The sequence below is a fragment of the Dermacentor variabilis genome, chromosome 3 (genome assembly GCF_050947875.1).
Source record: "Dermacentor variabilis isolate Ectoservices chromosome 3, ASM5094787v1, whole genome shotgun sequence".
Taxonomy (NCBI): domain Eukaryota; kingdom Metazoa; phylum Arthropoda; class Arachnida; order Ixodida; family Ixodidae; genus Dermacentor; species Dermacentor variabilis.
In genome coordinates this window covers 204,598,648-204,614,629 of record NC_134570.1, presented here as the reverse complement: position 1 = coordinate 204,614,629, position 15,982 = coordinate 204,598,648, and the positions used below count along the sequence as shown (strand labels likewise).

At 46.5% G+C, this 15,982-nt stretch overlaps 1 protein-coding gene across 1 annotated transcript in view; it reads right to left on the bottom strand.

Annotated features, from left to right (window-relative positions):
- Positions 1–15,982, bottom strand: part of l(3)80Fj (lethal (3) 80Fj) — a 413,275-nt gene that overhangs the window by 39,294 nt on the left and 357,999 nt on the right. The window contains exons 48-49 of the mRNA XM_075686799.1: positions 9,315–9,455; positions 6,169–6,362 (exon numbers count right to left, since the gene is read on the bottom strand). Of these exons, the coding sequence (XP_075542914.1) occupies positions 6,169–6,362; positions 9,315–9,455 (335 nt within the window). The remainder of the gene's footprint in view (positions 1–6,168; positions 6,363–9,314; positions 9,456–15,982) is intronic.

Here is a 15,982-nt window from a genome sequence, read left to right as displayed (position 1 = left end):
ACTTTCTTGGAGAAATGGCCGCCCGAGGAGAAGAGCGAACTTGAGCGGCTTTAGAGACTAGGAAAACTACCTTAAAATATTTAGACTTGAGGGAAAGCTTCGTTAACAAACTATAACACGGCAATCAGCACTCGAATACGACGAGAGAAATTATTGAGACGTGGAAAACTCCCTTGAAATAAATATGGTTTGCGAGACAAATGCGTGTAAGTATTGAACCTCTTAAAAGTTGAGGGAAAATATGCGCTCACCGAGAGGTCACCGTCCGCACGAGACCACCACCAGGCACCTTACTGAGACGTGGAGAGCTTTGCGGCCGGAAACAAAGCCCCCCATTCCCGTCGGCCAAGAGCAGAAAACGTGTTTTTCCGATCGCTCAAGGTTGCGCGTACATAGTGTAACTCTAGCGTCTAGGAAAAGCTTAAACAGGTGCGAGGGCGGCACGCATAGCGTGGGAAGCTAGCCGCCAGAATAACTATCTCAGGGACTGCTGCTGACGAGAGCGAAATACCTTCGTGTAATTATAATAGCCCTAATAGGACTATTTTCGAGAGAAAAAAAAAAAAGGAAACGGCCCAGAGGGCTATACTATGAGAGCTATGACTGATAATTTTCTCTCTCTCTCTCTCTCTCTCTCTCTATATATATATATATATCATCTATGGGAGCGCATGCGCGCGCTGTTGCTTTGTCTCTGCGTGGAGTAGTTAAGAGAGCCAGTTTAAGGGCGGAGAAGAAGGAAGGAAAGGAAAGTCTCTGAAGCAAAATTGCAGTGCCGTGGTTTTAAAGCGCACCCGGGGTAGAGAAACGGAAGGCGATATAAGCGTGCGTGGCCATGATACGCACACGACAAACTGCCTTAAAATATTTAGACATGAGGGAAAGCTTCGTTAACAAACGATAGCACAGCAATCAGCACTCGAATATAATTATAACCCTAATAATAATTGTAAATATTCATCTCATCTATGGGATCTAATGCGCGCGCTGTTGCTTTGTCTCTGCGTGTAGTAGTTAAGAGGGCCAGTTTAAAGGCGGAGAAGAAGGAAGGAAAGGAAAGCAAAAGTGCAGCGCCATGGTTTTAAAGTGCACACGTGGTAGAGAAACGAAAGGCGATATAAGCGTGCGTGGCCATGATACGCACAGGACAAACTGCCTTAAAATATTTAGACTTGAGGGAAAGCTTCGTTAACAAACTATAACACGGCAATCAGCACTCGAATACGACGAGAGAAATTATTGAGACGTGGAAAACGTGGAAATGCGAACGCAATGCATCGAGCACACTGTTGCCAATTTTTCGGCCAGTAGCCTCTTCTTGAAGTGCTTGCTTTCAACCTGCCAGCATTTCTCTACATAGTAGGTTGCCCCGACAAGGTGAAGTTGCGATAAGGTGTCGTTGCTGCCATCGACTGCAAGAGCAATAACAGGGCACTTCAGGCTTTCCACCATTGCACCTTGCGCTTATGTAGCCATTTCACGGACAATGGCCGTTGTCTCTGTTCTGCCGCATCCATAGCGCTTCGCATATTCGCACTTCTGGAACATCTCGTGCAGAAGTCGCCCAACTTGATCACTCCCGCTCAGTAGCAAATTGTGCTCAATGAGAAATCCAGTGAAAAGGCACTCCACGCACACAACACTGTCTTCACTGTTGTCGGCAAAGAACTTCCTCACGGCCTCTTCTAAGCAGCACGAAGGAAGGTTTGGTGCTTAGTCATTGCCAAATACAGTTTTATGTCTCCTTTACCAACGTGGGCCATGCTCATGTCGCATGCGCAAGTGGTGCAAAATCCAAACTGCTCGCCTTTCCTGGACGGCATGAAACACGGGAATTCTGAAGCATCCGACTTCAAGAAACACTGTAAATACTTCTTTTTGGGCTACGACGATGCCATAATGTCAAGAGAGCTGTGAAAAGAAAAATGTTATCACACACACTCAATGCATTGTTTCAGTCACAAGTGAACTAAGTTACTCCAAGTTATGCCTGTACACTCCTTGCAGCCTTGAATTCCAATCTGACTTCGGCTAACTACCTAGCTTGTGATGGCAATGATGATGTGGCTGTGCTGCATGATGTGGTTTTGTTTTTTCTTTCCCCCCCTTTTTTTAAGCTATGGGGGTTGGGGCAGTTTATCGAGATATTTATAGCCGTGCCCGTACAATTGGGAGGATCGGTCAGAAATCGGGAGCCTCTCGTGACAATCTGAAGAGTTGAAGATGCAGCACAGACCACTTGTAATGTAACTGCTTAAAGCATGGGACTGGCCATAATGCGCATTTTCCTGACTATCGCGATTCCTCCTATAGAACTTGATGTACAAGCAGACTACTTAAAGGGGTTGGGACACCAAATTTTGAGGCTATAAAAAGCATGTTGTAGGCTGCTTGCTTATGCAAGGACACCCAGAACGAGGTATTGGACGCTGCAAACATTTCAAAATAATTTTAATTCAGCTTCAAAAAGTCATTAAAAACTCCTTCTCGTAGTCGAGACCCATCGCTAGCGCGGCAGTTACTACGTCACAGAGGAGGAACGAAAATATTGACGTCATAGCACACTAGCACAAAAACGTGACGTTTGATGAGTAGCGATGAAATGCCGATTACGGAGCCTGCTGAGCCGAGCGACCAAGCATAGCCTCCACTATGACCGAGCTACAGGCATATAGAAATCCTTTCTTAATGCAAAGGGGTAAGGCGTGCAGACACGGACAGAAGAGGAGAGAAGTGGACAACACGAACGCCGCACGGCGGCCCGCGAACGGCAACCTGCGAGCGGCGAGTTGCCGTGCGGACGCGTTTGAGTGCAACACTAGCCGGCCGACTCCGAAAGGGACCTGAGGATATGCGGCGTTCGTGTTGTCTGCTTCTCTCCTCGCATAGTCGCATAGTTCGGCAGCTCGGAGCGGTCTCTCGTTCGCTTGGCCTTTCTGAATGTGAGGGCCCGTCCACGTTACCGGCACGGAAACTCGCCGCACGCCGTTTGCCGTTCGCGGGCCCCCGTGCGACGGCGGTTTTGCTCGCGAACGGCGAGATTTCCTTGCCGTAGAGAGGACGGGCCCGGGACCCATTTGTGCGGCATCCGTACGGCAATGCGGCCAATCAGCGACCGAGGAGTGGTCACTCTGGCACCGACGGCAGCTTCACCGCCTCTGATCGTTCGGCGCCGCCGATATCGCTGCTAGGCCTTTTCCGGTTCAGTTCAAAGCTAAAGCTTACGGCGCTTCGGAATGAATCACCGACTCTCACAAGCCGCAATATTTTCTTACCGTTGTTGTCGCTCTTCGCAATAATTATAATAATCGCGACATGCACTTCGAATCGCCAGTTGTTGACCTCTGCTGGCAGAGCACGCATACGCGCGAGCAGACGACGCAGCATAGTTTTACGTCACTATTTTTTGTGGCCCACGTGACCAAGCCATGTTGCATTTCCTCCTCTGTGACGTCATAGCATCCCCCGAGGCCCAGAAACCGAAACCGAAATCGCTCGGTATAATAATGCTATTATTAAATTATTTAGCGGATATATATGAATCCCGCTGTGTGTATCGTGCTCCCTGAAGCATGACGCAACGTTTGAATTAAGGGGGGAGGAGGGGATCAGAATTAACTTTTTTGTTTCATGACAGAAAGGGCTGAAATTTGGCACACACACTGCACATTGCAATAAAAAGACAAATCTAAAATTTCATTAGGATATCGTAATTAGTTTTTGTTTTATAAGAATTTATAAGTTCCATGCTTGTGGAAAGCCTGGCACAGTAACGAAACATGATAGGGAGCAGGGAATACTTTGTATGTTTGCACAGATGTCTAATCTACATCAAGACACTGTTCGATTCTTTTTTTTAAAGCGCTAATAATTTTTTGCTCAATATAACATGCACATGACTGTGCTTCACTGCATGGAGCCATGTAGTAATTGTGAAATAATTAAACAATGGAAAGATAAAGAAACATTTCAAGACTGTCTTTAAGTACAGCACAGCTTGTGGATCACAGCAAAACAAACTGGGCCAAAATTTGTCCAGCCATTGTTGTGCTACGCTTTCCACGAGCGAGGTGATTGACAAAAAAAATGCAATTGAGAAAACTGGCTGCAAAGTTTTAACAGCACTGCAAATTTATTCAAAAGCACCAGGGCTGTAATATTTTGAATCATTGCTGTCAGGCATCTTCTTACACCTTTGCCTCATTGTTTGGTGGGCTTTGGATGCCTTCTTCAGGCGTTCTTTATCTTTTTCTTGTGCCGTCTGGAGTAGTGCACCCCCATTTTCACTGCCAGACCGAGCCTGGTATCGCAGTGTACACCCACAGAACGCTGTTGGCATCTTGGGCACAGAGTTTTAGCGATCAAAGAGTTCATCGCGGAAACAGGCATAATAATGAACTCACAGTCACAAGGGGCCGAAATTTGTTCTTGGCATTGCTGCTTCCGCTCAGTCGCGGACACTGCGCGAAGGGAGTCGCGAACGCTGCATGCCTGCGCTTCTGCAGTCACCGCTGGCACAAAACGCGGCTCGAGGCGCGTCTGAATCGTGCGACGATTCGTCTGGTGAGCCTTGAGTCACCATACAGTATGTAGCTCGTCGCACACCGTCGCACAACGCACACCGTCTCTGTCGGTGATGGACACCTTCGAACCGCGTCGCCTCCAACAACGCGATTTCGGTTGCTGACTCGCGCGGCCGTACGCACAGGTGCGAGAGTCTCCGTTGGCACGTCTTCCGGTGGCTTGGTTATCAGTGTCGATGTCACAGGGCGATTGTCGGCTTCGCTGCTGGAATCGCACGGTGCAAGATAACGCGGCACGTTATCCGCGTGTTCAGTCGGGTTCTGCGCTTCTCCCGCTGGCCGCCGTCTTTTTCTCGCCGTAGGAGGCTTGTGCTTCCGTTTTCCGAAGGCATGCTTCATTTAAAAGTTCTTTTCGAACGAGCGACGATCCATCACTGACCTGGGAGCTTTCATAAATCCGAATTCTGCGAGTGTCAAACGAAGAAACACGCCGGCGTGGTTTTCAAAGCAGACAACTACGGTCCGCTGTGGTTGCCAGCTTGCCCGCTGCTGCAGCAGCAACCAATTGGCGAGACGCCTTTCAGTACGGCAACCAATCGGAGGCCCGCTTTCATCGCAGGGCCAGTGCGACCGCCTCTAGCAGACCCGCGCTTCTTTTGTGTTTGTGTGTTTGTTACAAGATGGCGACGACCGAAGAATTCAGAAAGGGAATGGCGAAACTTCGAGCTTTCGAACGATACCAAGATGGCGGCGTTCGGTGGCGGGAAAGACGAGTTAGGGCTCCGCGAACTGCGGTGATTTTACGCGATTTAAAGCTGTTTTCTCGCCCTACGAACTCATAAATTAATTTTTTTCGGGCACTTTTAGTGCGTTTTCAGTTAAACCATTTTGATACAATGTAGATTAGGCATTGCAGATACCGAAACGCGTGGTTGCCAAAAATCGACCTTTTTTGCGATTTTCGCGATCTGATCCCCGCGTCCCCCCTTAACAAACGCACGAACGAAAATTTTGATGTCTCCACCCCTTTAATGTGCAGGCACGCAACACAGAATGCCGAATATTGAGCGGTTTCTGCAAGGGTGAGCCCACTGCAACTGTGCAGCAAGTGCTGCTTCATTTCTGATTATCAGTGGAGAAGGGGCAGGGAAGGAGCATGTGTCAGGGTGCACGGTAGTGCGAAGAATGCGCCCAAAGACGAGGAGGACGATGAATAGTTCACGCCAGACATGCTGTGCAGAGGTGCTCGAATGCCTGAACAAAGTGAAAATGTAGTACATTAAAAAACGGTTTGAGTGATAAAGTGTTCAGTGTATAGGCCTTGCTGAAGATGAAATAATTTGAAACATGGTTACAAAACATTGGCAGACAAATATCACAGCATTCTTCTGCAGATAAGGCACTTGTGAGGAGAACCTATTTTTCAGGCTTAGATGTGATATTTTTTTTGTGCGTTTGAAATGTGCAATAAATAGTTTGAAAGGTATTTGCTTGTTTGGCACGCTTAAGAGCCCAAACATGTAATATTTTGGTTATAATGTGGTGCTGCTTATAGCGCAGACTTTCGCCACTCCTGCGTGCTACTTTAAAGATGAGCGGTCTACACTGCACAATGGCAGACATCGGGCACCACCTTGGCACTCACCTGACAGTGGGATCGTCCTGATTCTTGACCGAGTTGTGCAACTCCTGGAAGACTGGATCGCACCGCGTGTGGATGACAATGAGGTGACTCAGCGCTACCGAGGCCTTTAGCCTCACCTGCCGGTTGCCATCATTGAGTGCTTTCAAGAAAGTGGTCTGCAGCTGTGGCAGGAATGGTTTCAGCTGCACCCCTACCTGCATCGGCAATCAAATCATCCCATGAAGCACAACTTGCCGAGCCGACATCCTGACAGTAAAACTTGCCACCAGGGTGTGAAACATCACCACACACAAGCATGTGCACTGCAAAAAGAGTCCAATGGACGCTTTCTCACAGCTCTTTCACTTTTAACCCCTAAGCGGCACTAATTCTGCCTATTTGTGTCAGTATACCCCGACAAATCCCATTTGTGTAGGCGACTTTTTTCATTTTTCGCCATGAAAAAGTCTCGCGCACCTGCTCAACTAGTCGCTTACATTCACTTTATTGGTATTTTCTTAGCTTTGGGATGTGCACTGGGCCTTTGGAAGTGTCTGCATTATTCTTAAACACACTTTATTTTAATGACAAACTACTACAAAGGCCTGTAAGAAATGACCTAATTAGGACTATTGTATACTGTCATACTTTTTCTTCCAAGTGAGATATTTTAAATCTAAATACATATTTGAAATCAGCATTCTACAATACATCTGCACACAAAAATTAAGCAACGTATGTTGAAAAAGAAAAAGTTTTCACGACCCTCATTCACCCTTAACTAGGGTTGTGCAAATACCGAATACACTAGAGTTCCGCTAATTCGATTGTCATTAATTTGATCCTGACCGAAGGTCCCAGCTGGTGCCCATGCATATCTATGGGCACAAGCTGTCATAGAAATGTTTCGATCCTAAAATTGGCCTTCAGTGGATAATTCGAACTTTACCAGTCAGCAAACATGCACCTGAACTCCATGGCAACTCCAATAACGATCCCTTTAGTGGCAGAGAATGTCTCAGTGGAGCATAGGGGACAGTGAATGCATTGGACACACGTTGTCGCCCATCAAAAATGCCTATTTTTGGCCTGCTCTAGCAGGATTTTCAATCAATAACCGTAGCTAACAATGTCTGATCACGGTATTTACCCAATTATAATGCAAAAATTTCCAAGATAATTGCATCGGAAATAGCCTGCTTGGTGCAATCATACACAAAACCACAGCTGCCTTCACGACATTCGTATGCCTTGAGCGCATAACGCACATGTACTGCGGCAAAGCTGACTTTAAAAAAAATGTGCAGCGATGCTGACATGCAGAAAACATTGCAACAAATTTTTCTTGCCAAAAAAATGAGAGTGCATTAGATTTCTACTTTGTTTAGGAGTTTTGTGCCTACGTTAGTTTTCTACTTGAGACACACAGAAGTGAGTGAGCGTGGATTCGATTTGGGGGCATGTTAGGATGGGACAGATGCTGCAATATCAATCAGCTGTGTACTCCAACGTCATCTCTGCGTCAGGGTTGAATTAATGGAAGTTGACTGTAGTACATTTCGACTACCCAATTGAATCAAGAAGAAAAAGCTAAATATGAAAAAATGCTAAGTTTAATGCTTACAAATTTTGTGCAAGACAACATGGTGCTGAACATGCTTGGGAGTCCGCAAGCAATGAATAACAAGACAGCAGCAAGCTATCAGTAGCTTGGGTATTTAGGAATGAGGACGCACACAGTGGTGCCACTGCCAAACTTGGATTTGGAGCAATTTTCGGAGGAGCAAATGTTCATTTTGGAGCGGCTTGGAGCACCCAAATACAGATTTCAGAGCACATTGGGGCAAAAAAGTGCCAACTGTTGGACACATCATGGGCACTTTCTAGTATTTAAAATTGACAACCCTGATTCCATAGAGTATTTGCTTGCCGTAAAACAATCTTATTCTGCCTCTAAATACAAGAAAGGGAAACCTAAATGAGGGTATCCCTTCAATTTTAACATCCACTGTTGATTCGTCAACAGCTTCCGGAAATTCTGACACCTCGCTCCGAACTTCGGCAACGGCTTCGTCACATTCATCAGAATTTACAGTCATCACCGAGCACGCGGAAGCCGGCACGGCTGAAGCAATTTCGGATGAACCACTCATACACGGCCCTGCGTATGCGTCGGGCGCCATGGGCACCAGGTCGCGAGTTTGGCTGCTTTAACCCTAATCTCCCCCTTATTTTTCAAGATCATGTCGAGTGCTCCTCGGAATCTTGCACGCCGCGGAGACATGCAACTTCTCAGCGCGTTCGACTCGATTTATGATTTCGAGCTTCACGACGAAAGGCGAATTCTTCCACTTCATCACGGCAACACTGCGGGAGAAGGCCCACAAGGCGCACACACAATGAGCCAGAAAAGCAGAGAGACAACTCGCACTTTCGCCATTTTGCATGACGAGGGCACAAGAGCCTCTGATTGGCTGTCTCAAGCGCTGTGGACGGGCCAGGATAATTTTTTGCAGGGGGGTGTCGACAGCTCGTCCGAGGCAGTGTGGTCATGGTAGGGAGAGTGGTTGGATGGAACCGCGCGGCCGGGTTTCACTGCCACCGCGAGGGAAAGCCAACTTCTGGAGGCACTTTTCCGCCACTTGACGTTCAATATACCGGGAGTCGCTGCTATTTTTATTCAATGTAAGAGTAATTTTTGCTATATATACTCATTGTAACTATACCGTGTCCAGAAATTGTTCGATATGTAGAATAATTCAATGTAGTCGGGTTCGACTGTATAATGAGGTTTAACTGCATACTATTATGCAATCTCACATCCTAAACGACTGCACAGTCCTTTTTTAGACCATATCCCACCAAACAGCTTGTTTGTCATGTTCCCTTTTCAATGCCCCCAAATCAAGCCCATTACCACAATTACCTCTGCCATGTGCAATGGCCTAGGGAGGACACTTTCTCGTGCACCCTCATTCATGTTGACATGAGCACTGAAGGAGGTTATCTCAATAGCACAAAATACACAGTACTGACATGACAGCACACCGTATAAATGGTACAAAAAGGTCCAAAAAGTTTTCTTTTTATGCAATGTTTTGCACCCTCTTGAGAGTGAAACACCAACAAACACCAAGGACCTCGTCGGAGCTTTTGGGAAGACCAACCTTAGCAAGTAGCAGGGCCAACGTCTCAAGCACAGCCACTTTGACGCTGAAGCTGAACCGGTCACCTAGGATACGAATGAGCGGTCCCGTGATGCTGATGACCGACTGCCGCAAGGAGGCAGCATCTGTTAGCCGGATCACCTGAAAGAGAAAGTCTACGTTCAAGGGACTTGCAACTGGACAGAATGTGTTGCTAGGCTTTGATGAAAATAAAGTGGCCCCGATTTATAGCGACAGAATCAAGTACACTGTTCACTCAAGGTGATTTAAGTAGGCATTATAATTTTAAGTATGCAAAGAAAGTCTCAAAAACCAGTAAGTGGTGTGAACTGGCAGAAGCCTTGGCACTTCGGTTGCAGTGTATGAGATTACCATAAGTAAATCAGTGCTTATTAGGTGCCACATAATTATTGTTTAAAGTTCCAGTTTGCACATTACAGTAAAACCTCGTCCGATATGTGCTGAAAAAAAAAAAAAAACCCTGTTAGAAGAAATGTACTAACCTGGAAAACGTACAATATAATGTAGCTAAAAAATTTGACAGACTCAACTACTGTTGACATCTACATAATGTGAAGTGTCGTGTGGATGGTTGCAGCACCAGATGCCAACACACATCGAACTAGTGGTGCTCAGGCGACCGGAGACGTGTTTTGTTGTTTTTCTATTACATGGCTTTTTAGAGGGTGACGGGAAACCAAAACAAAATTGAGCAGGCAGGTGCCGCCGGATGCCACCGAAGTGAAACATGATGCCCTGCAGCAGGAAATGGCAGCGCATTTGGATCATCGCCTACTAAAAGCGTGCAGCCCGCTACCAATGGCACTACACACCACACGCTGTTAAACAGATCAGTGAAGATGCTTATCGCAATAGGTTTCATGGTGATAGCTGTGAATGGGGTGTGCGACGACCCAGGCTGAGATTTGCTGGTACCGGAATAAGAAGCTGTGCGCACCGTCGTTTTCACATGTGACGGGTGGCTATATACTGCTCACAATCGCACATACCTTATGCCTTTTCTTGTTGACATGAAATGTAGTGGACGGAAAACCTATTCGATCGCAGTCTGCAGCAAGGAATAGTGGCGCGTTTTGGTTATCGCCAATTAAAAGTGTGCACTACTCTTCCGGCGTAGGTGAAGATGCTTATCACAATAGGATTGGCAGCGACAGCTGTGAATGCGGCATGCGACGACCCCGGAGAAGACTTGCTAGTACCAAAATGAGAAAATAAGTGTGCGCCAACATTTTCATGCAAGACAGGCGTGTGAGTACTGCAGTGACGCTGCCATGGCAGGCAGCTATATACTGTTCTCGATCACGCGTACCTCGCGCATTTTCTTGTTTACATGGAATCTAGTGGCTGTAATACGTATCATACGGTTGGTGACGTACTGAATGTTGGTGCTGAAAAAGCATGTTTTCCAGGAACATATGAACTGCAAACATATGAACAGGAAATATGAATGAGCGCAACTCTCTTGAGCAATTTTTTGTTTCCTCGATTGCAAACTTTGGTGCCGGGAAATGTATGTAATGGGAACATACCAATGAGGTTCTACTGTATTAGGCTCTTGTGCTTTATTCTAAGCGTATTATAAATTTATAAAGTTGACGTTTACAAGCAGCCTAACAAACTGTGTTGCTGGGCTAGTTGGTTCATCACTGAACGAGATAAAGGAAAGCAAAAAATTCAAATGGAAAGGAAACAAAGACAAGAGCCACAGGACAGGTGCAAAATGTGCTGGAGAGTAAGACAGCTACAACTGCACTTGTTGTCCGTCTCCGATCAATGCTGATGTACAATTGCTATCTGGCTCACCTGTCACTCTTTCCAGCATGCTTCCAGTCAACAACTACATCCTCAATGCAGATAGAAAAATTCAGATAAACAAAATGTTCAATGGCACTTTCTGCATTAACACTGCATGATTCGACACTATGACCGGTAAGCTTTCCATTGCACTAAAAAAAAAAAAAAAAATGGTTACAGTAAAACCTCGTTAAACCACATCCGCTTAAACAATAGTTCCATTCTAAAAGTAGTCAAATCCCCGACTCAGCGGCCATTGAACATAATGCGTTTTGTATCCGCATAAGCTGTACCAGCTTATTGCATACGTATCGGTTAACATGCAGTTTTTGCACTTTTCGTAGCACAATCATGGTGGTAGGTCGGCCAGGCAGAAGAACAAGCCTTAGAGATCAAAACGGCCTCCAAGTGCAAACGCAAAGGGCGCTTGTAAGGGTGAAGTTGGCGACAAAGTAGAATGAATTTAATTTATGAGGTAAAGGGGAGAAAGATAGAACTAACTCGTACAGACTGTTGACCATTACAACAGTAATATACAGATTAGAAATGCAGACAATTAAAGCTGCAAGCATGGGTAGAGAATAATGGCATTTTGGGAGAACTTCAGAATGGTTTCAGAATAGGTAGGCGTTTGGATGATAACTTATTTGTCCTTACTCAGTGTATTGAAATATTAAGAGTTGAAAGGACACCGTTATATCTGGCCTTTTTAGACATTATAGGAGCGTATGACAATGTAGACCTCCACATTTTGTGGGATATTCTGGAAGGGGAAGGCTTCTTAGGCAATGTTTGTCTACAGCTTTTCAGAATGATTTACCTAGAAAATACCGTTTGCATTGAATAGGAAGGGATGAGGAGCGAGGAGAAAGTTGATAGCAAGAGACTGAGGCAGGGGTGCCCTTTATCCCCACTGCTGTTTATTATGTACATGGTAGCTGGAGTGCGCTTTTTGTTTTAATACTTTGCCAGGCTGGCTTTTGCCAAAGTTTGGTGGTCCTGTGCAAAGGCCCAGGCATCTCGAAGGTACACATCCAGTTCAGCAGCTAGGGCATGAGGCGCAAAAGGTGGCACCTTGGTGGCAGCTGCCTGATTGTGATGGCTCCACGGGTTCCGTAGTTCCTGCCTATAGCACAAGAAGGCAGGCGTAAAGCCAGTAACTGCGCATTGCAAATGCCACTTTGGGTAGCCTATTGTCCCAGTCCCTGTGGGAAATGCAGTAGCTCACCAGGCATTGTTTAACCATTGTCTTATGGCATTCCACAGTCTGTCTTGCTGGTTTGCCTGGGACTGTGTGGCTCTCCTTGATTCACCAGTGCTGGAGAATGCCTTCCCACAGTTTGCTTATGAATGAATGGTATGCCACTGTCGCTAGAGATGGAGCTAGGCACACCATGCCAGCAAAAAAAAAAAAAATGAACATTTTATCAGTGATCAATTTGGAGGTAGGCGTCCAGCACCACCAGGATGTACTTGTGGCGCCGAGGGTTTGTGGGCAGTAGCCCAATAACGTCCACACTTAGCTGCTGCATTGGGTGGGTGGCCCATGAACTGTCCATCAGTACTTTTAGTTTTTGCCAGTGAGGTTTGAAAGCCTGGCACTGCTGGCAGCTGCGCATGTAACAGGAGATATTGGAGCGGGTACCAAGCCATGTGAACCAGCTCTTCACATGTTTCCAAGTTTTAAAAAAGCCTAAATGCCCACTTAGACGGTGGTCATGCTCCATCTTCAGTGCCATGTTTCCTAAGTGTTGGGGAAGCCACGCCACCTTACGTTTACTGATCGTGTACACAAGGATACCATTGTTCGAGATTTTGCTGTCATCAGCTAGGTCCTGTACCCTCTTGGACTTTTTAGCATCACCAGGTGGCAGACGAGACTAAGTATTGCAGCAGTAGTGGATCCTTGCATTGTTCCAACTGGAACTTTGCAGTGTCGGTGAGTGGAGACACATCAGTCACGTCAACAGGGGTTGCTAGTTCAAAACAAATTGTTTGTTGTAGCTCTTGCACTTCGATTGGAAACCAGTCCTCCACCAAACAAGGCTAAGCAGATTTGTAAGCAGGGATCGGGCACCTGCTCAGTGCATCCACTGGGATGTTGGCCCGTTCTTTACGATGCCTTATGGTACACTTGAACCCTTGTAATCTCAACACCCAACGTCGCACTCTGCACGATGTCTGCTCAGTTGTAAACATCCAAGCCAATGATGCACGGTCACAATGCTCCTCAAATGATGTGAATTATACATACGGTAGGAATTTATCGACAGCCCACACCACAGCGAGGCATTCCTATTCTTGGACAGTACAGTTCTTTTCAGTAGCGCTGGGGGTCCTGCTTATAAATGACACAGGCCTGAGTTCACTTTCGACTTCCTGCAACAACACTGCCGATGTGCCAGTGTCACTGGCATCTGTTTCAATCACAAAGGGCCCGTTCAGGTCAAGCAATACCACAGCCACCTCTCCTGCCAGTGTTAGCCTCAGAATCTTGAATGCTGTCTGTTGCTCGGCACCCCAAATCCAATGGGCTCCTTTCTTGAGGAGAGCCGTCAGAGGCTTTGTCAGAAAACCACGGCATAAAATTTCTGTAGTATCCCACAAGGCCCAAGAACATTTGGAGCTTCTTGACTGTTTTAGGGCATGGGAACTCTGCAACCGCTCACACCTTGTCCGGGTAAGGTTGACATTTGCCTGGAAAGATTACATGTCCAAGGGACTTTAATGCCTCTTTGCAGGATGTAACTTTGCAGAGATTGATTGTCAGACCTGAATAGCCAATTCATCACAGTACCTCATCGATATGTTGTCGGTGGTCGTCAAAAGTTTCTGAATAAACGAGCACATCGTCAAGAAATGCCAGGCAGTAGTTGTGTTTTATGCCTTCTAACACATTGTCCATGACAGATTGAAATGTTGCCGGCCCACCTGCTACCTCAAATGGCATTCGCTTAAATTGAAACACTCCTCTATGGCACAGGAATGCAGTCTTCGGTACATCTTCGGGAGCAACCGACACTTAAAAGAAGCCCTGAGCCAGTACTCAATCTGTGCGGGGCATGGGATATACTGGCACAGTAGTGATTGCATTTAAGGGTCTGTAATCGACCGCAAGGCGATATGCTCTAGTTTTCTTCCTTACTAATACAGGGCAATGGCCAAGGAACTGGAGCAGGGCTCAGCGAGGTCTTGGTCCAGCAAATCTTGGGTACACCCATCAAAAATTTTTCTCTTTTGGCTGTTAATCGGGTGCAGCTTGCATCTAACTGGTGGATGACTGCCTGTGTCTATTTTGTGAACCATTGTTTAGCTGACCCGTCCAACGCTTCTGGAAGCAACTGCAAAGGGCGGTCAGGGCCGGATACCCACAATATCTCAGTATTCTGAGTACTCCTCAAGAAAGTCTTGCAGCGAGTGTCGCTCCTCGTAGCCACTGAATTTCGGCAGCGGGAAGGGTGCAACTTTGATGTTGAGCGCTGGCCCCATGCCGGTTGTCTCGTCAGGCCTAGCCATGTCGTTGACCGGCGTGGTGTGCCGAATTTGAGCTATATCAGCCGCGAGTCTCTCCCTTTCCATTGTGGTACAGGAGTTCGAAGCCAACAGTCCTTGTACGATCGAAGAAGGCAGGAGAGGCTACGCAACTGGCTCGGTGACGCTATACGATTCTTGGTCCTCCATGTTAGGTCCGATCAGACGAGCCTCTTGTCAAGTACGTTCTTTATTTCGGGAAATCCTCGGCGCACGCACACACATGCAGTCTGTGTTCCGTCCCGCCGCACCGCACGCGGCTTGCTCCACGGATTACTTCACTCACTCAAGTTAGTTGTCACACGCTCCCCAGTTCCGACCGCGCACACAATCCTTCCATGTTCTACCTCTCCGCTACGCACCGTTGCCTTCCGCCTTGCGCCTGCGACTACACCACTTGGCATCAGCCCAGTACCCTCACAATGGTGAGGATGGAAAGGGCGCTAGAAGGAAGTAGTGTCGGGTTTACTCTCTCATACAAACAGGCAGGTACAGTAGTAGAGCAGTAGCTTCCAGGTTTGTTTTGTGCGGACGACATTGTATTGCTAGCTAACAAGCAAAATGATATGCAATGTCTGGCTAATATCTGTGTACAGGAAGGCAACAATTTAGGTTTGAAATTTAGCTTAAAAAAAAATCAGGTGTTATAGTATTAAATGAAAACAGTGAACAGACACTGTCAAATAGAGGGCCAGAAAATACCTTGTGTAAGAGAATATATATACCTTGGTATATGGATAAACAAAAGCAACAGATGTGTGGAAACAAACAAAGAAACAGTAACAGCAAAGGAGAAGAGAAATGCAGCCATAATGAAACACAGAGCGCTATGGGGATACAATAGGTACGAGGTGCTTCGGGGTATGTGGAAAGGTGTAATGGTTCCAGGAAGCTTACCAGCAAGTATGCGGCCTGTAGGGTGGGCAACACAGCAACAAAGAGCGTCAAGCGGAAAGTCAGAGAGGCTGAAATAATCTCATGGGTGGCGGAAATGGAAAAGAAACCTGCCATGGGTAACTACTTAAGAAGAAAAAACGAAATCGGGAAAGAAACAATTTATGATAACTCAAAGGGAAGCTATTTACTTTTTGAAGTGAGATCAGGACGCCTTAGAACAAGCACTCATAAAGCGAGATATAAGAAGGAAGAAGAAGCATGTGCTTGTGCAGTAAAGCTAGGGAAACTATGGAGCATGTTTTATTAGAATGTGAAGACGTCTACCCAGCAGTCGATTTATGCACCACTGGCCCCTTTGAAGCCCTTGGGTTCAGCGAGAACAGTGGAAAAGTGAACATGTCTGCAATAGGCATTATTAAGAGAAG